Genomic DNA, 22,361 nt, shown 5'->3' on the forward strand with positions numbered 1-22,361 from the left:
CCAAAAACTTCCTCAACATTTTGGTAAAATTTGAACTAATACATTTCTTAATTGACTAATATGCCAGAGACTTGTTCTTTTTTAATTTCTTAAAAAATATTCTCTGAATGGTAAAAAAGAGATGCAAAAGGCTAGTTTGATCAAATGGATTTTGGTTCAAAATACAAAGTCATGTTTGTAAATCTTTCTTATCATGTCAGTTTTACTTTTTGCAAAATATGCATTCATGACTGATTGCATATAGAACCAATAATTAAGGATAAAAATGTGTCAAGTCTCCATAAATATAACTTTCTGGTTTTACTGGTGAATGACTGGCTATGAGTTTGCATTAAGAAACCTACAGATTCTGATTTCTATGAGCCTATCCATATAGAAAGTTTCAGATTGATTTGGTTTTCCTCTTTGTCCCAAACTCTGTGAAAACAAGACCACTCTGGCTCATCACGTAATTTGCATAATTTTCCTTGATGAAAGAGAGAATAGTCCATAGAATCATGATATTTAAAAGTTCAACTTCTGCCTCTTGAAAATACTTAACAGTAATTACTTGGCCTTAAGGATTTCTAAGAATAAATGTAAGTTTCCATATTCATTGCAATCTATTATGTCATTGCGTGTGAAATGAAAAAAAAAAAGCCTTTTTGAGAAAAGTGAGGTCTCCAGGCAGAATTCCAATCATCTAAATCAGACTGCAATCATTTGACCAATTCTATACTGATTATTAAGTCAATTGAGAAGCAAGTGGGAGTCATGTAGGGCAGAACCTATTTGTTTCTAATGAGTTTCCAAAGTTCTATTTTGTGATTTTGACTTAATTTGCCTTCCAGACTCATTATCTCACTACTGTTCGCCAAACCACCTTCTACTTTGTGGATTATCCCATTGAGGGGTGTGTTCCCTCTTTTGAGAAACACTGCCTTAATGTTTACCCATAATACTATTTTAAGGGATCTTTGATGAAAAAGAAATCATAAATGTTTACCTTTGTGGTTTACCAAGACAGACATAAAACACTTCTAGCACACCAAGTATTTCTTGAGCCATCAACCACACTGCAGATGGGCCTCTTGTCTTCAAAAAGTATTTAAGGCTACAATAAGTGTCCAGTATGTTTGCATAAGAAATCACCCAGAGTTCAGGTTCCTTTTAGTTTCAAGCAGCTTCATAACAATTATTCTATTGCATCATTTGTCTCTTTAGTGTAGCTACTGTGATTTTTTCTGGCTGTCAGTGAATAGTTCCTTTATCTTAAAAAGAAGTTTCAGAGGCAAAAGCATTTGGGCCCACCTCACCCTAGGCAAGCCTTAGTACATATTTTCTGCTCTGACAGAACATTCTGCCCGTGCTTCTCTGTAGTAGGATTATTTTGAATTAATACAGTTCTATATCTGAGATATATTTATGTTACTTTCTTATTTTAAAGCTTTCTGTGTTTTCCTATATCCATCCAAATGTGCTTTATTTTGGACGATTACTGTTGCTTTTTACTCCCTGTGAACAGTAAAGAATTCATTACTGAAATCTACAGAACAAGATTTTATTTCTGTAACCTTTACAAGCTGTAGAATTTGAACTCCCATGCTAAGAAATGCTTCTTGTATTCTTCTGATTATTTTATTGATTTTTTTGCAATTCAGTCATAAAACTATTATTATTATATTATTATTATTATTATTAGAGCAGTAAATAGAGAAAACGGGGGTTTTTTTAAACATTACTGTCATATTCAAGCATAACCCCATTAATTACCTGGAATATATTTTAACATAATAATGTGTGTGTTTGTGAGTGTGTGTGTGTGTGTGTGTGTGTGTGTGTGTGTGTGCGTGATCAAGGCCCAATTTCAGTATTATTCCATTACTCAGAACATAGAACAACAACATGCAGCTGAGGTATCCTCCCAGATTTTGTGGCTCAAATGATATAAATGAACACTTTTAATATATATCCAGGCCTGCATGGATGCAATGATTTGACATTAGCTTTCATACTCTGGATTTTAGCAGTTCTTAAAGCTCCTTCTAAGTACAACTTTGTTTATTTAAGAACAATTGGCTTCTTTGTATAGGTTTTCCTCCCAGTATTCAGAATATGCTTTCTCCATTACATCCTGCTTGGCCATTATTAAAGCAAATATTCTTATTCTTATATATAATAATATCATGCCAGTCATTGCTGTTTTCAAGGTGAACTTGTCATTAAATTAAGGAGTTGGAATTTTCATCAACACTTGCCAGTAATATTGTCCATAACAAAATGGACCTTTCTCCCTATTTTTAATTCACCTTGCTTATTAGCTATTTTCTTCAAATTATCTGAAAAATGGTCAAAAACTAATTCCATAAGTTAAGACCCTGGATACTGAATACTCTTCATATTTTGAATGTGTAAACCATTTCTAACATTGCAGAACTGTTTTAGGAAAGAAAAAAAAATTTTTTCGAAGTGTCACTTAAATTAGCAGTACTTTCAGGATGCAAACTAGAGTTTTTCTGAAGGGGATCCAATCTGTATATCAATATCAGTAATGTGGTATCCTATGCATGATGTTTATAAGAGAAACTGCTATTCGTGTACCAGCTACAAACATGCACTTGTTGTAGTCAAATGAAAGGTAAAAAGCAGGTCATTTATATAGCACATTAAAGCTTTTTCTTTTAATTATCCTGATTACCTTCTTGATGTATCAAATAGTCATAAAAAATACTTGACATCTTTTTCTAAATACCAAACACTGCATTTAAGAAGTGAAAATAAAGGCTCAAATAAAGGCACATACTTTTTCTTAGGGCTTCACAGCTCCTTCAATACCATCAAAACTGAACTCCTTAGTTCTAAAAGCTTTTCTTTTCCACCTCCAAAACATAAAAAATCCCAACAACTATATTTTCAAAATGTATTTATTTCAACAAATTTGCTTTTCTAATACAAAATACAAAAGACTGCCCCCATTTTCTTTTATATCAACATATCCTTACACCCACTTAATCACATAACCCTTCTAAACAAAACATAATTTTGCATGAACTTTACCATGGCCATGTCTCAATAAATTTCCTCTTTTTTTTAATTAGGAAATGTGTACCTACCAACTGTGTATGTCTGGTAGTGATGATATAAACCTGTCACCAAGAGGAAAGCTCCATGAAGTAAGCTGTCATCACTCTTTTCTTGAAATAAACTATAGCTTTCTGGGATTTCTAGAAAGCATCTAGTGACAGAAGTTATTGCAATAATAGGTTATCCTGCATTAGCACAGGCGCTTTTGTGTTCCTACTTCTTCTGGATTCTCAATTATGCCTACATGAAACCTTACAGGTTCATCCATTAATGACTTGTACTAGAAGTAACATTCCTTTGTGACTTAAATCATGCTTTGGACTTAAGATTAAGAAAAATAAATAAACCATTTTAAAAATGTTTTTCCATGAAACAAATTATGCTCTTCACAGTCTTGCAGTCCCACCCAGACCAGCAACAAATTTTGGTCTATGTAAGTCTTAGATTCATACATCAAGTCTTTCCATAGGTCTTTACCTAGAAACAATTATGCTCTATATAGATCTGCAGCCAAAAGTAAACTTGACACATATATCACTTATATGCAGATGATGTGTACAGCCTGTTCTTTTGTTATCAGTCAAACTAGACAGCAGGAACTCAAGAATATATGCCTTTGTGAGCAGGTATATGTTTGAAAGCCACTTTAAAACAAGACAGGTAGAAATAGTTTACTTACTTTGTGAAATGTTTTACTCTATATAAGACTTTCTCCATGCTAACAAGTGATGATTCTGCCTGCAGTGATGTTAGATAATGATTCTAGCTTTTTGTTTTCAAAGAATGGAGGCAGCAGTCTGCTGCAGTCCTCTTATCACCACAGATCAAGAATTCCCACTCAGATCTCAACTGCTCTTATATGTGCACATTAATTTTAAAATGTCTTGGTGCCACGCACATCAAAATCCACTGATGATTATAAAAGATTTTTCTTTCTTCCAGCCAGCTTTACTAACTGTTGCTATCCACATATGTCTATTCAATGCAACTGCATATAAAAATCATATACACACAATGAAGTCTAAAGAAAAAAAACTGCAGTTAAGACTAAAGCAATATTTGAAATGTTATTTTCTACCATGATAAGGTGAGTCTTAAAGCTATATTTCAATAGTCATTAAAATTATTTTTACCAAAAGAAGCCAGAATTCACCCTGAAAAAATGGGGTTTGATAGCAGCAGAAAGAAAACTGAACAGTTGCTTCATTGTTTTACAAACAAGAGATGAAATAATGTCATATAATAGCAATATTTATACTGTGTTGGAATTAAAAATATATACAAGCATAAATTGATAGGTGTTGATACTCACAGCTCTTAATAAAGCAATTGAATTTGATGGGAAAAATCAAGTACTTGGTATACCAGAAATAAATACAAAATTAAAGCCACATTTAATCAATTATATATAACCCATAATTCAAACCAAAAAATTCAACGCATAATTCAACCAAAAAAAAAAAAAAAAGCAGTCAGGATTATGCTTCTTCTTCTCTATTAAAATTTCTAGCTTACTTCTTCCTTCACTGTTTACTGAGTTAAGAAGCTGCAAAACTATACCTGCACTGGAGGCAAGGCAGCCCACTCTTCTGGTTGACAGAATATGTTTCCCAGGCAAATGGTTTATTTTTAAACAGCTTTTGTGAGTACAAAGTATGTTGGAGTACTAACTCTTTTTGCCTCCAGCTGAGGCAATTTGCTACTATTACAGACACTGTTTCAACACCTATACGCCATGCCCTTCCTGTCACCTGAGTACCAAACTCTGTTTTGATGAGGGACATAAAATACTTCAAAACCAGTCATTCAATGTATTTTCACTATTTTTTGCTTTTTCTAATGCTGGAAAAAACAAGTTTCTAAGCAGAAAAGCAAAAGAGGGTCCTGACGTTTTCATGCATTTCTAAAAACTGTTTACCATGTTTTCCTCTCTAATCAAAAAGCTTACATTTTTGTCTGTAACTACAGGCTTGTCTGAATTTTGAACAAGAACAGGCAAGAATCTTCCTAAAAAACCCTTTCATGTCATATTTATTTCCCTTTGATTCTGTTTTAAATGAAGATTCTATCATTAATCATATAAATTGCAAAAGAAGATAATTTGCACACAGAAAGATAATTACATACCTTATATTGGATAAGAAGGCCATAAACTAAAATGTTTTTCTTTTTAGTTTCTCTTGCAAATTTCTTGATCATAGTTAGGTCTTCCATCCCAATGTTTAAAGAATTATTTTCTGAAATATCCAAGTGCACCTGCAAAAAAACAGATGAGGAAAAAACAAAATCCACTTTTCCATAGCGTGCCATTTTAGACTGATGGCTTTTAGTATCTCATCTTTATGCATTAAGCACACATAAAAATACAGATTAAAAAGTGTTTTTCTTAGATTGATTCTATTTACTACTGAATTCCACTACTTACAAATTTAGGGACATGAAAACTAATTTTTTTCAAAGCAGAAGAAACCAATATGCCAGGACATGTCCTGCATCTTAAAAATATCCAATGAAATCTGAAAACAAACAACATTTTTTTATAAGCTCTAGACTTTCACAGGAGATTTTTTTTTCCTTTTGCTTTTTTTTTTACTATCAAAGGACTATAAAATACATGTCTTCTGTAAGCATCTTGAAGGTTTTCAAGGCCAAACTGAATTCTTTAAAGTTTAATAGGAAATTTACTATCCTTTCAGTATAGCATATTAGTTGCTGAAATTGCATTAATTTCAAGGTAATACTTAGAGTTAAAAAGCAGAAACTACCTCAAAAGAAGGTAGGGATGTGACTATCCTGAGCTCTTGGGCAGGGAAAGGCAAGTCTCATGTCCATCTGGGATGCTGCACAAATATGGCAGGTCTTATAGGATCTGAACTGAGTTCAAGAAGTGTTTGGACAATATTCTCAGGCACATGGTGTGACTCTTGAGGTGTCCTGTGCAGGGCCAGGAGTTGGACTTGATGACTGATGGGTGCCTTCCAACCTGGCACATTCTATGAGTCTATGAATTCTCCCCTGGCTATCCTGTGCAGGGCCAAGAATTAGAATCAATGATCATTGTGGGTCCCTTCCAACTTAAAATATTCTGTGCTTCTGTAACTGGTATTTCCAGGGAGGTATCAACTAGCCCAATCATTCCCAAGCCTTACGTACTCCACAGTTTAATCAATTTCCCTTACAAAGCTTCTATTAGCTGTAGAAATCAAAATTAAGGATGATTTGTATATATAAAGTTTCTGTGACTATTAATAGCAGAAATATCTTTATCCGTAAAAGAAAGGAAAAGCATTTTTCTGACTGAATGATTACATATTAAAACTTATCTGCAACTACTACACAGAGGTAGAGGTACAGAGATCACCCCAGAGATCAGCGCTTAGGAAAATTATTTCAAGTTCCCTTTGTACTTTATGTTCCATTTATACTGACGGAAAATAGGTCTTCACTCATTTTCCCTTGCAACACTTTTTTAAAAAGAGCTGTTTATTGCCTAAATGCATACTCACCAGAAGCAAAGCTATTGTCTTCTACTACACAAGCAGAGATTAATTTTCACACACACTCATTGTTTTGTTATTCTCTATCTGAAAACAAGGCTAAGTACTACTCATTTACAGCTATTTACAAGAAATTAGATAAACTATTATTTTGAGAGAACTTAACCTAGTTCCTCTTTACCATTAACCTCTTTGACAGCTTTGAAAAGAGATCTTTCTCAAACTAACTTTGGTACTGAAATGCAAATAATTGCAACTACAGAGCTGAAATACTAGCTTCCTTTCTTTCTAACCTTAAGCAAAGTAATGACTTAAAATCAAATCCATTCACACCATTTACAAACATGAAAATGTATTGCTCAAAAAAGTAATGTCTGTTTAAGAATATGATTTGTCATGCTACAGCATAATTGGACAAGATACTGGCTTGATGCAAACAAAAAAAAAAAACCCTGAAGTTTTCCTCTGTGATGCCTATTTCTCCTATTACATTAATCTTCCCTTTTGCCCAAATACAGAAATCCAATTGCTGCTTCATCTTACAGATACCACAAAACAATCCATTCAGGCACCAGAAAAATGGACAGACTTCAAATCTGTGGCAACTGAGAGGTGGGAATATGGACAGAAGTCATTGTGTCCAGTGCAAGCTCATCCTTTTATTGGATCAATGCTCACTGGGCTGGTTGAAGGGAGAACCTGGCACAATAATAACACCTGTCATATTTACAACTAATGAAGATGACTACTGGAAGGGGAAAAAAACCCTTTTTTTTCTTAATTATCAGATTATTATGAAAAAGTTGCTTTTGTCGTGAAATCAAAGAATACACAAGAACTTTCCAATTACCCAAATCCAATTACGTTAGACTGTTCCTAGTTATGAGTTTAGAATGGAAGCAGTTAGCTGCTCTCCCCATTTATCCTTTCAAGAGTTTTACTTTTGAGAGTAGAAAAACATAATATTTCCTTACAGCTGGTACCTAAGACCTGTGCATTTGAATGTCATCATATTGCTTAAAATTCTGATTCACATTTATCTGAGAAATATTAATATGTCCTTTTACATTGAAAGAAAGTGTATTACAGGATTTTTAATGAACAATTCATACAGGTAATATATTATAAAAGTATATAGGAAAAAATAAAGTTGAGGAAAATCCCACTCATGAGCCTTAGTGAAGAGGACATCCAACACTGAATTTAATTAAAGACTGCTGAAGGTAGTTTCTGTCCCCCATACCATCTGTAATGAGTTTAAGAGATCAGAAGTTTAAAGGACTTCAAAACTTCCCAGTGATTAATATGAGATAATGATTTGTTAAGCTAATTCTTGTCACTTAAAACATACCTTCCAGATCTCCTTTTCTTCCCTTCTCGTATTTCCAAAAGAGAGTGTGGTACTTCCACCAGATGCCCAAGTGCAGTTAGGCAACATACTTTTAACAAATGTATTTTTATCAGTGTTTTAAATATTAGCAACTGTTCCCACCTAGTTATGAGATTTTCTTCCACTGTCTAGTTCTTGGAAATGTCCAGTATTTGTCAGAAACAACTGATAGATCTGGATAGTAAAGGGATTAAATGTGTTATTTTCTCCTAAGGCTATTTTAAAAGTAGTCCACCTAAATACATTCTTGGTAAAGGAATAAGGAAACATTTTCAGTCCAGAAAAGAGCATTTTGCACATCCAGTGGCTTTGTAAATGACCAACAGAACTGGAGACATGCAAATACTCTGATTATGAAAGGTGGAAGTAATTTATCTTTGAAAATTCAGTAAAATAAAGTTTTACTCTTGAAGTTGCCTGGAAACAGAGGCAAAAAAAGGATGATCTAGAAACAAAGTGCTAAATATTGATGTACACAGAATCACAGTCAGTCATTCCAAGAGAACAGCATACAATAGGTGAGGATATAATAGGTATGATAGGTTAGGCTCTACAGAAGGATCTGGACAGGCTGGATGCATGGGCTGAGGCCAAGGGTATAAGGTTTAAGAGGGCAAAGTGTCAGGCTCTGATCATGGGTCACAGCAACCATAGCCACCTCCACAGACTGGGGCAGAGCAGCTGGAAAGGTTCCCAGTGGAAAAGGACCTGGGGCTGCTGGTTGACAGTGGCTGAGCATGAGCCACTCTGTGCCCAGGTGGCTAAGAAGGCCAATAGCATCCTGGCTTGCATTAAAAACAGTGCAGCCATCATGACCACACATGCATATAAAAAAAAAAATAAAGCCACATAATTCTGTTTCAACTGATCACTCAAGCATGGCACATGCTTTGCAGCATCTTCAGCAGAGATAGAGCACATCAGCAAGGCAGGAGCTAACAGTTCAGTACAACCAGCCAGCCACAACGAGCCCTCCACAGAAATATATAACTAATAAACTGTCATTTGCTAGTATCAGTTTGTTTCCTGACAGGATGCAGTACATTTGTTGAAATGAAAACGAGTTTCTTCAGAGAACAATTCACAGTTTGAATGTATAATTTTATTCTGAGTTAGCAGCAGTTTAAAACCTAGTCTAACTTTAAAAATATTTATATTAAATATTAATTTAAAATCATTATTAAAATGCTTTCTATGGTAACTTACAGGAGTTACCTACCGAAATAAGGACAACTGGATATAAGAGAGGAAGATTTGATTTTTCCAACATATCCACTAGCTCCTGGGTTTCTTGAAGGGCACACCTTTTTTCCTAAATTAAAATAAAGGTTTAGAATTACTGAAAACAATAATTCCATAAAAATGGAATTTGAAGATCTGTTATTTACAAAAAAAAAAAAAAAGAAGATACTTCACTTTTTGGTTTTGGAGGGTTTTGGTTGATTAGCTGATTGTTTTTAATACACGTTTATGGTACTGTCAAGTAAAGTTATAGATGTTTGAAAAAGAATGAGATTAATCATGTTAATAACCTTTTATATACATATATATATATAAAAACAATCAAAAAGGTTAAGGGTCTTAATTAGTCTCAGATATGGTTCATCTAAAACCAACCTGTTCCCATACATGGACCCAAATATAGATCCCATGGCATGCACATGTCCAGAATGGAAAACACCAATTTAGACCACAGTAGCAATGAATGCACAGTTAGATGACTTCATGTATGACAGGCCTCTCCTTAAAATAATTCACTTCAATACAACAGTCATGAAAGGAAATTTTAAACTACTTCAGATTTTATCCCTCTTGTTCAAGAATTCATGGCTGGTTAACAACAGAGTGACAGAAGTGTGAAACCAGAGGAGAATGAACAGACCAGTATCTCAAAAGTCTAGCGCACATCAGAAATGTGCACATCCGAATGGACTCAGTACATGAGGACAAAACAAACAATTATTACTCAAATATTTAATTATTATTGACCATTACTGTAAGTTTAATTGTAAAATAAAAAGCATGCATCCTCACTACTTACATTTACACAAACAAAATTGTAGCACTGTCCTGAAATGATGTTTTGTAGACGGCTATCATTTTTGCTTAGAGATATTGAAATAGCCTCAACCTGATTAGACAAAAAAAGAAAAAAGTCAAGAATTCTAATTCAGCCTTAACTATCTGCTAAAGCTTCCACCACTGTGGCAGAAGTTGTTCATTCAAATTATTTAAAACTGGCATTTATTATTTCCACTACAAAACTGAAAATTGCTCAAAATGTTGGGGTACTCAACAGTGAAGCATGGAGCCCAATATATGTCAAAGTATACTGCTCAGTGTAGACATTCCAGAAACAGCCCTCTAAGCATCAGACAGGAGTGCAGCTGCCTGGGTTAGGATGTTCAACTGTTTCAAGAGATGAAAACACTGTCCATAAACCCGTCTAATTATTTTAGACCGCTACTTCTGAGAAAACCTCTACAATACTCAGATTACATGACTCAGATACATTTTGTCTTCTCTAAGTTAAAAATAAAATAAAATAAGTACGCATGAAAGACTGGGTGCACTGATACTCCAGGATTCTGCCCAGAACAAGAGTACAAGACTTGTCTAGAGTTTCTCCTTGAAATAATTACCTCAACAAATATTTCAAAATACTTTCTTAGGCACAGACATAACTATATTTCAACCTTTAACACAAGCTAAGTAACTATCTTATCCCAGCCAAAATAGAAAGTAGATTCTACTACATAGTCAGCTTTGGGATTGCCTTAATAAAACAGTAAACCAGGTAGCAGATGGTGAATCTGTTCCCTAAGAGAAGATAAGAATTTGAAGCAAATAAAAAATCTTGAAATTCAGGAGAAAAAAAATATTCATGTTACTTCCATTAAATCAACAAATCCCACTGTTTCACAGCAAAACTGAGCTTTATTTCTTCCCAAAACACATATTAAATATCATAGCACGCAACAGAAGTACTACACCGCTGTGCTCCCTTAAAATGCCACTTACTTCCCAACCCGACTAAAGTACCAAATAGAACATTTAAAAAGGTTTTTCAGTGTTATGTAGAGCTGCATTTGTTATTTTTTGTAATAATCAGGAGCTAACTTGTTTGCAAAGGAAGGTGGTTTGAAACAAAGAAGTTTGCAGTTATGCTTTAAAGATTTTACAAACATTTTGGGCTCAAAATTTGATAGCATAGCCACAAATAGCTGACATTTAATATTTTAAGATTTAAAAAAAGGTCACAGAAGGTATGAATTACTTAAAAATACCTGGGAAATGCAATATTCCAGGGCTCACCTGGCTTGAATCTCTGAAGATGTAAAATCAGAAATCCCTGGTACCTTTACAACCTTGCACATACTTCAATGGACATGAGCCTACTGTAAGCCAGTGTTTTTTCAGAAGGTATATGGCAGAAGGCCTACTTTTATTTTTTTACTTTGAGGTATTACAATACATGATGCTTAAGCATCACTGAACATTTAAAACTTCCTTTAGTGTATCAGAATTTTGATTTACCTTCAACAATTTTATTATGTAATGCACTAGTATTTTTTTATGACCATATTATCCAGCAAAAATGAAATCAAAATTTTCTGTCGGAAAAGTAAGTAGAACTGCCTAAGTTGAAGCTTCAATAAATCATCAATTAACTAAAATCAATTCTTATTCTATTAGCCATTTAATACCCTATGCAATAGTACTTTTTTAAATTAATATTAATCAATGTTATCAACTACATTAGAGAGCAAAAATTACCTAAAAACACCATCTTGGTAAAAAGTGATTCTCACATAATGTTTCAGTGTTTAAATAAAAAAGGAGTGTATGGATTTGCTTAATTACTTCTGGTCCTTGTAATAACTGATATTCTTTAATGCTTTTTTAGTTATCAGATGCCCTGTACTGAATTTTCAAATTTATTCAACATCCACTTCCATAAAATCAAAAACTAATACCAGGACACTTGGAACCTGCAAATTTATTTAAATTACATTACAATGTAAAATCACAATTAACACCAAGACATTAGATGGACAACACAATCATTAAGAAATTGGTGAGTTTCTACTAGTGAAATGCTAGTTCTTTTTCTATTTGAAAACAAGCAAATATTTTTATATCCTACTTGTGGATAATTATCCAGTCACAAAAGTGACACATAACTTCATCCAGTTGATTCCATTTCATGTACAGCAGCACTCATGTACACTAAAAAGTACATGATTTTCAGTCACAGAAGAAAACACCTTCAGCTCCCAGTTAGTCTTTTTTTTTGCTTCAAAAGAAAGGGCTAAATAAAAAATGACATCTTTAGCAAAACATTCATTCATTAGTCATACTGTTTAATGTAACACCGATTAAAGTACTCTTAAAGTACTTCATAAGCAACAGCTGTAGCCTTTAAAAATTTTTAGAAAATATTTTCTTTTCATTTCTTTTATTTTCTTAGTTCACTTTTTAGGTCTTTTTACCCCCTGTTATTGATATTACCATGCTATTAGACCCTCTCTCAGAAATCCTTCTAAGAAAATTTCTTTTTAATTCTTCTTTAAGGACATATGTAGAAGTTAACAAATACCCCACAAATAAATACGGCTGCTACTGAGAAGTGGAATATCAAAAGTATCTAAAATGTTAAAATACTGCTCCCAGATAATAAGTACTCTGCTGAATTATTCCCACTTGGTCTCTTATTTAGATCAATTACTTTCCAAACATCCCTTTAAAAAGGCACAGCTTTCAGTGAGGTACATCTACATTGCTTAAAAGAATTATTTTGCATAAAATCAACTGTCTGTCACACAACGTACTGTGCTTCATTTGAGAACAAATAGGCTTGTGCAGAAATTCTTTCTAAGGTTAGAAATTCTGTATATTGGTAAGCTTATGAAATAAGTCAGAGATTTTATTGTTTAAAAGTATATGGATAAGTGATGCCTTCCTACTAATAGAAGAACACTTTACACAGAGACAAAAAAGAGAACTAGCATGCATCTGGTGTCAGTGAAATGGAAACATACTTCTGCCCCACCATACTAGAGCTATTCAGACAAGAAAAGATCTTATTCAACTCTGCTATTTATTTTTTTTACTTTTAGATGTAGACATTTAATAGATATAAAGCATGATTCCATGCTAAATACAATTCTTTCCAAACAAAAACTTTAAGTGAAATGTCAAGTGACATTTCCAGATATAAAATAGCAATAAAGGTGGGTAGAGAAACATATCCTTCTAATAATTAACACACCAAGATTGACAGACATGAATAAAACCATTGCAGAAGTAACATTATGCAAATCAGAATACCTGTATTTTTGAACAGTTATTCCCTGTCTGTTTCTCTGGGTAACAGGAACATGTGATATCATCATATAAAATATAATTAAGAATCACCCCAACACCAGTCTAAATTTAAGTAATTACCAAATGTTAATCACCTTTGGGAAAATGGAAATATGATAGCTCTCTTAGAAAGAATAATGAAAAAGGAAGATAGTTAAATGCCAGTAGAACATTCCCTCAATATCCTAAGGCAAAGGCTCCTATGAGCATTCACTGTGGGAAATGTATCACTATTACTCTATAAAAAGGCTGATTAATCTGATTTTGCATTCACAGCTCCGCAGGAAAACATTGTATACTTTAATTGGTTCAAACTACAGGTCAGACTTCAAAGTAACAAAAGCATTTCCTCTGTAACATATTTGTAACAATTTGGGCTTAGTGAATTCATAAAAATCTAAAGAAAATTGCCTCTCTGTTGTCTGGCTTCAACTTCTCTTCTAATCTAATATGGATATTTTAAGTGGATCTGTAAGATCCCCCTCTACAGCACAACTGGGCTGAAGATGCTTCATTCGTGGTAACTTCCACACCTGGTGTTGGTGTAACAAATCCCTTGTAATAAATACTACAGTGACACAGGAAGTCTTAGTTTCTGCTTTCACATTATTTAGACCATTTCTTAGGAGCAGTGGCGACCAGAAACGTTAAATTAATCAGACAGTTGAGAGTGAGAGAGCTGTACTTACTTTAATTTGGCTTTTCAGAGATTCAGGAAGGAGAAAACCTACTTGTGCAAGAGATTCCTTCACACTGGTGATAACACAAACTTGATGTGATAGGCTGTCTGTCATCAAGAAAAAAACCTTAGTATTTCATACAAAAATAAATGAATCCAAATTACCAATCTACTAAATATTACCTTCAATCCACATATTGTTGTTGCTTGACAGAACATTTTCAATTGCTGTAAATTTAAAGGCTACAAGGTACAGTTGATGCAACTACATAATTTATATAATATACATCTCAAAATTCAAATTATATTTTATATTATTTTGTACAACACAAAATCATTACATAAGGCCTGTCCCTAAAGCCCATTTAAATCTATTAAAAAATATTTGTTCAGGTTCACGTTGACACTAGATGACAGATGAATTTTATCCCTCTTATCACTTCAACAGATAACTAAATACAGTGTCAGTAATACTGAGTAAATAAAGGGGGGGGGGGGAAGAAAAAAAACAAAAAAAACCCAAAAAACAGGAGATAAATCCTATTCCAAACAATATATACTAAAAAATTGCTAAAAAATATTTATGATACTGTTTAAGGAGACAGCAGATGTAACTGTTCAAATACAAAGAAGTTTCAAAGTTGTGACAAAGATCTGGGCAACTTCCTAGATCTTTTACTGGTGGGGCAAAATGCAATATTTTGTTGTTATCCAGAACAACAGTTTCAAGTTATTGCCTGATCTGTTTCACAAAGCCAGTACTTCAGAAAACTAGTAATTTCTCTTGTTAGTGAGTTCAGGTTTTAGATTCAGTGAGCATTTTCCTTTCTTTAAGGTAACAAATCAAAATTCAATTCTGAAACTCTCGAGTCTAATTCAGGACTTTATCCTTTAGATGCTGAATTAACATGCAGAACAAAACACAAGATTTCCAATGTTTTTGGGTTAGCCATTCCATAAGCAACTAGAAATTTCACACACATAAAGTCTAATTATTTTTAAATCAGACTTCACTGAAACTCCAGAGACAGAAATATACCAAACACCACCACAAAATAAATTCGGAGTGAAAGACAAGAAAAATTATAAAAACATGGGTTAACTGGTCTTCAAACAAGTCTGGATATAAACAATACATATTTGTTGCATGTGGAAAGTTATTTCTACAATTACATACCACACAATATGTTCAATAAGATGCATAACTTCAGTAGTGCAGAAATATCCCACTTTCTATTGTAAACCCACAGACTTCTTTATAAAAATAGACATAAATACCTGAAAATTAATTTTAAAGCTGCTGTAGAGTTAACATTATTAGAAAGTGACTTGTGATTTTTAAGCAATTTTCTGTGAGCAGGAAAAGTGAATTAACTGCTGAGAATTCCAAAAGATAATTAGAATGATTTTTTGAATCATGGATATTTATTATGTCCAATATTTATAACGTGGCAACAAAAATAGTGGTGGCAACTGACTTTGTATTAAGTCAGCAAGAATGGGGAGGGAGGAAGAAAGGGAGAGAACAATAAACATCTGCTTATAAACCATCACAACCAGATGGAAATGAGAATTAAAAAAATGCATGGCCAGTTCTCACAGGACTGGAAATCAGAGGATACCACAACTGTGGGAGAAAATTATCTTCCCATAGATTCACTGGGTAAAAGCATACTGAACATGCATCACAGTTGGCTTCTACTTAATAGAGAGTAACTTTACAGTCTGAAAAATGGAAAACCATATTGAATTAATTTCTTATCAGCAGAAAGAAACTAATGGGTAGATTTAAATCAGAGCAAGAGCCACTTGAATTTAGTACTGTACACAAAGTGCAGATACAAGATAGATATACATAATAAACCAGACTAGCATATCAGATTTCAAGAACTCAGACTCTATTGAACTAAGTAATTCAATGAAGAAGGTCAGATTGGAGCTATTAAAAAAATTCACATGTGGAAGAAGGCTGTGGAATCCAAAAAGGCACCATAACTTAGGCTCAAACAGTTCTTTTTAAAAAGAAGTCTGTAATCAACAGCGTCAGAAGTATTCTCACAAAAGACCGCTCAAAGGCTGCAGCTATAAAAACCCATCTCCCTCTCTCTCTCCAGCCCTCTTAGATCTCTAATTTCCTGTAATATAAATGAGAAAGGAGAGGCAATTATAAAAAAAGCAACTAAGATTTGCAGCCTGAGTTTAATAAAGAAGAGAGAAAAACCAATGAAGTTTGGAAAACTGTATTTTTTATCTGGAGAAGAAACATAATGTTATACAGGGAAAGTATGTTAATAAAGTAGGAGACCCTTAAAGTAATGATAATACACACATTGAAAAGATGCTCCCTGCTTTTAAATGATCAAGGAAAAGAGTAAAGGGAGTCTGGGAAATCATCATTTATAAAATCATCATAGCAAAGCAACAATTTTGTTCTAGTTGAGGTTTGAAACTCAACTTCCCTTTAAATCCAAACTATTTCAAGTCGTCAAAAAAGATCCATGTGTACATTTAGACATCACCTTTGCTGCACTGTGATAAGGAAGACTGAGTGGAGCCTTCCTTCTCAAGACTGCCCATGTCCCACTCCTGCTAAGATGATGGAGCTCTGTCACTCAGTGTAGTCACACTGAACCCAGACAGCACAGTGGAGTGCTGGCTTGTAACTCCAGGGATTCCATGAGTTTTGCTTCTTACCACTAAAATTGACTGTGTGCAGCATTTCATCCCTGATTTTCAGAATTCTGTTTGGGTGAAAAAAACAGTCATTCTAGAAAGCCATGACTTGGCCATGTCACAAAGAATTTTAAGACTCATCTAAAAGCATTTTGTTTTCCATTGGACCGCTGGATAATTGAGGCTGGAAGGGACCTCAGGAAGTCTCTCATTCAACTCTTTCTCAAAGCAGGATCACCCATGAGGTCAGACCTGGTCACTCAGCCCCTTACTGCTCTGACATATGATCTCTCCAGGCAACCTGTTCACTGCTTAGTTGTCTGTTAAGGGTGAAAGAGGTTATTCCTTTTATTGAATCGGAACTTCCCTTGCTTGGGTTTTTGTGTTTCTTCCTGTTCCTCCACAATGAGCCACAGTTCTACTTAACTAGTTTCTGCCATAATTTCTTTTTCATCTGCCCAGTGCTTTTTCAGTTGTTGTCTCACTATCACATTCCATATCAGACTCTCTACCTTACTTTGGCCTCCTCTTCCTCTACTTATTTAAACTTATTATGTCCCTGGAAACTTCCTCTCCCCAACACACATCACCCATTTACTGCCAGGGTCATTCCAGCTGTACCTGATAATGGAGTAGTGTTCCCTATTCACAGGCATCACATTTGATCCCTTTCAACACTTTTAACATACACTCAGAGCATACTTTTGATGAAACAAAAAATAGTTTAAATTTTACACTGTCAAATTTAAACATTAAATTTCCCTATCAGGAGTTTTCTTCATTAAAGCCAAAACTGATACAAGATTTCAGAATTTATTCCATTAAATCTATTTTCTTCTACATCAGAAAATGTAATTTTCAATTTTTCCACACCTTCCTTTGATATCCTGAAAGCTTTAGATCACATTATTATTCAGCAACACCTGCCACAGTCCTTATCCTAGGATCCTACCCAATTATAAATTAAAATGCGTGCATGTTTATGAAAATACCATAGTTAGATAATGTATTAAGTGTACTCTAATGGAAGACTTAGAAGTTTACCTTCTAAGAGGTGCACAAGAGTTTACCTTCTAAGACCATGCCACAAACAAGCAGCAATTAAAATCATACTTTATTTGAATAAAGATAATAAATATCATATCCTAGAGAATTAATACCATAAGAAAAAAAACTTATCTGAATGGCAGTAGGTTTTAGCCTACGGACATAAATTTTTTCTCTTAATTGCACATATATGTGTGTACATACACGTTTTTGGAAACAAGCTCGTACCACACCATTCTAATCTACTATTACGATTCCTATTATTTTGGAAGCACATCCTAATCATCGAAATGCTTTTGAAGTTTGCAGTGAATTCCAAGTAGTAAATTAATTTATCAGAATTCCATTTGCACTTACTACGTCGCAATGACTTGACTAGTCTAGAAATTCAGTATGGTTTCCTCAGGCATCTTTAGAAACATCTTTGTTATGAGATGCTACTGCTATAAATATAAGAAAAATTAAATAAATACTGCCAAGAATTCATTCACACTCAACAGAATGAGCTGGAATTGTAATTTGAATAATATCGGTAACCAAAAATATCTAACATTTTTTGTTGTTGTTTACCCATTCCCCACATCTCTGTAGCCACAAAAACTAAAAATCAAACTTAACACTGACCCTACCAATATTAGTACACAGGAAATAAAGAAACATTTTGTGGTAGAAGGCAAGAAAATAGGGTTGTTTTCACATGATAGTAGCTATTCCAAGGAGTATTCCCCACCTGCCAGTTTATTGCTTTGGCTCAGAGCAGAGAACAGCCATTGGGTCATGGAGCACGCCCATGAAAATGCAGCCTACCTCACATAAGATCTCTGTCCTTTGCTAAAGAAGGCTTATCTCAACTTTTATTTTTATTAAAAGTCACATGGTTTCTTCACAGAACACAAGTCATAATATGTAGCTCCCAACAATCATAAACAGTTTGAATGCATTACAATATTTTTCTCAGCACTTGCAAAAATCATCATTTTATCTACATCAACAGATACTTATTTAGCCAAATGTGAGAGCAAATTATCCAACCTGCAAATGCACGCTCTTGCAAAAAAGCAATTTATGAAGTAAGGCCCTTGAGAAAAGAAAAACAAGAAGGAGGAGGAGGAGGACAGAGAGTCAAACTGTAAGTTACAAACTTCTTCTGAGAAGCACCATTTAAAGTTTACATGTTGGAACGAGAGTTCAAAGTTATCTACCTCGAGGGCAGTAATCCTAATGGAATTTTTTTTAGGATGTTTTGTATTAGCTTGATCTTAACTACATTTCTAGATGAGTCACCCCTATTGTAAGACAATGTTTTCTTACTTCAAGACTATTAAAAATAGGCGTGTGCCACCTTGTCTGCATACTCTACAAGTTTGTACCTGCTTAACTAAAGAAAAGCATTAAATTTGCTTTTTATAAAAGTTATAAAAGAGAATTGAGGAAGTTAGGAAACTAAAAAGAAATGTTTTAAGAAAACAGTCTCAAAAGAAAAATAACTAATTAGTCTATTTACAGCAATGAAATGTTTATTTGTGTTGCCTTGAATGATATGCATGCATATAAATATGTAAGGTAAAACAAATGCATGTAGGGATGCATGTTTTTCTTATTTCCACCTGAGTCAAGTTTAGCAAGCTGAAATTTGTTGAATTCCTGAAAAAAACCAAAAGGTTTGATCACTACTAAACTGCAGATGACATAAAATTTGGAATTGTAGTCACAAAATTATATGCGTGCACTCTAAAGTTCTTCATCACTACTGAATTCATCCAGAGATAAAATGTGCATCCAGCACAGTAAACTGGGTAACTTAATGATAAACAAATCAGCTGTGAAGACTGAAACAGCAGTAGGGAGCAGTGTGAGGCCAGAGCCCTTAGTACCTGGTGCCCTCCTAGCCATGCATTCAGCTTCTGAGATATCTCAGGAGGACCTTTACTGCATGAAAGGTGGCATTTAGAGAGCTGGCATCTTGCAACTCAACTTGACATGTAGGACTTCCCCCTCAGGCACTCTACATGACACAAAAAGTGATAAGCACGTCACTTACAAGAGCATGTAGTGATAGGGAATGGCTTCAAAATGAGAGTAGATTAGATTCAGATTAGATATTAGGAAGAAAATCTTTACTGCGAGGGTGGTGAGGCACTGGCACAGCTTGCCCAGAGAAGTTGTGGATGCCCCATCCCTGGAAGTGTTCTAGACCAGGTTGGATGGGGCTCTGAGCAATTCAGTCTTGTGAAAGGTGCCCCTGCTGATGGCCATGGGCTTGGAGATAGATGGTCTTTAAGGTCCTTTCCAACCCAGGCCATTCTATGATTCTGTGATTCTAAAATACAGCACCACATAGTGGGTTCTGAACTCTCAAGAAAAGCAGACACTGTGATATAGTCAATTATCCAGCTTGCAGGAAAGGCCTAACTGCGCATGCCTTGGCTTGTAGGATGGTTGCCATTCTCTAAGGTGACCTGTCCTTGAAGGTTTCCCATAGGTGCAGCACAACACAGCAGAATACAGCTAATAACATTTCTTCTGTAAAACTAACAGATATAAGACAAAATTATGCCATACAGGGGTACATCAGGATGATGTTCCAAAGGACAAAAATATATCCTCCCTTTAAATATGCTTTAAGTGTGGAATGAACTGTGCATAAATCATCTGCCTAATATTAATTTACATGGTTCAACTGTCCACTACCAAAATAATTCTTGCTATAGCCATGTGAAGATCTGAGATTTTAAGCCTTTTGAAGGGCACAAAATAGATAAGGCACAATTTTGAAACTGCTGTTGGAGGACTAACAGTGCCAATTCAAAACCCCATTAAAGATAATTAATTATGTATAATAGCTCTGTTATGCAGTGTCCTCATTTGCTATGAAGGATTCATTATACTGCTTGCATAACAAGCAAAGAGCATGCACAGCTTCTGCTTCCTGAACTCAAGCAATGCAGCAAGAAGTAAATCTAAACTTCAACAATATTTTTATAGAGACCACCATAATGACTGTGCTTACTGAAGCATATATATTGCACACTGCCACAGCAAAGGGACATTAGATAAGTAAGGGGATCATCCTGATTGACCACCATGAAGGTCTTCATTTTTACATTAAACTACACAAGCTTTGTATTAAATGCAACTGCTGAAAAAGACTGTACTGGTTTTAAGGAAAAAAAAATGTGGTAACATTGCATATTTATATATATATATATATATGTATATAAACTAATATAACTAATCTCCTTTAAAGAGCTATGAGATTATTGAAGCCCTTGTATACACAGGAACATGGAAATTCATTTGGATGAAGGCTAGTTTCATTCCAAGTTTGTAATTTTTTGACCACTGGCTCCATCTTCTTCACTGTGCCCCATCTGGCATTTATACACACTGCTAAGATCCCTGTGAGCCTTCTCTTCTACAGACACAACAGTCCATGCCCTCACAGCATATTCTTTTTGACAGATGTTCCATTACTTAATCATTGTCATGGTTCTTTGCATGATTCTCTTCAATATGACCATTTCTCCCCTGATGTGGAAACCCAGAATTGGACCCAAAACTCCAGATGTGAGCTCACCAGTGCTGAACATAGAGGAAGGATCACCCTCCTCAGCCTGCTGGTAAATGTTCTGTCTATTGTAGCCCAGGGAGCTGTTGGCCTTCTTTGCCATAAGGGCATGTTGCCAGCCCCTGTTCATTTTAGGGGTGTGTTGACAGCTCCTGTTCAATTTCTTGTCCACCAAGACCTCCCAGGGCCTTTTCTGCAGAGCTGCCTTCCAGCTGGTCAGTCCCCAGCTTGTAATGGTGCTTCCCAAGGGCAGGAGTTGCATTTCCCCTTGCTGAATCTCATGAGACCCCTGTTCACCCATTTCTCCACCCTATCAAGGTCCTTCTGAATGGCAGCACAGCCACACGGCCTATCAACTACTCCTCCCAATATTACATTATCTGCAGACTTGCTAAGGGTGCCCTGCCCTCTTATTCAGATCACTAGTGAAGATTTTAACTATCATGGAACCCTAGGATAGACCACTAATGACTGGGCTCCAACTGGACTTTATTCTTTGAGCCGGACACTTCAGCCAGTTTCAATCCACATCCACTTTTCTAGTCTCTTCTTCATCAGACTGTCAATGAGAACATCATAGGACCTACTGTCAAAAGCCTTGCTGAAATCAAGTCAACCATATCCACCACTCTCCTCTCAACCACCAAGCTACACATTTCATTTTAGAAGGTGATTGTGTTGGTCAGGCATAATTCCTGGTTTGTAAATTCATGTCAACTACTCCCTGCCACCTTCTTTCCTTCAAAATATTTGGAATTCCTAAGCGTGAAAGTTAGGAGTGTGGAACTTCCAAGAATCCTATAAAAAGTAGGATTTTCAAAAATACCAGGCTTCTAGCTATGAAGATGAAAGCCCATTGCCTGTGAGAACCAGAAATTTCCAGGTTTCCCAGTTCTATCTGTTTTATTAGTGCCTGAAAAATTCAGTTAAGTAGTTCTAACATTGCATCTAATATGAAATAGTTGCCCACTGTAATAACAAAGTGAACAACTAGCCAGTCACACACTGCCCCAAGAGCACACAGGTTTCACTCTGATTTTCTTAAATAGGAACTGCATTCTTTTCTCTGGAAAGGAA

At 34.9% G+C, this 22,361-nt stretch overlaps 1 protein-coding gene across 1 annotated transcript in view; it reads right to left on the minus strand.

The window, feature by feature from the left end:
* Nucleotides 1–22,361, minus strand: part of CRPPA (CDP-L-ribitol pyrophosphorylase A) — a 105,934-nt gene that overhangs the window by 36,473 nt on the left and 47,100 nt on the right. The window contains exons 6-9 of the mRNA XM_062495383.1: nt 14,007–14,104; nt 9,992–10,081; nt 9,170–9,262; nt 5,191–5,319 (exon numbers count right to left, since the gene is read on the minus strand). Of these exons, the coding sequence (XP_062351367.1) occupies nt 5,191–5,319; nt 9,170–9,262; nt 9,992–10,081; nt 14,007–14,104 (410 nt within the window). The remainder of the gene's footprint in view (nt 1–5,190; nt 5,320–9,169; nt 9,263–9,991; nt 10,082–14,006; nt 14,105–22,361) is intronic.

This window comes from Cinclus cinclus, chromosome 1 (genome assembly GCF_963662255.1).
Source record: "Cinclus cinclus chromosome 1, bCinCin1.1, whole genome shotgun sequence".
Classification (NCBI taxonomy): domain Eukaryota; kingdom Metazoa; phylum Chordata; class Aves; order Passeriformes; family Cinclidae; genus Cinclus; species Cinclus cinclus.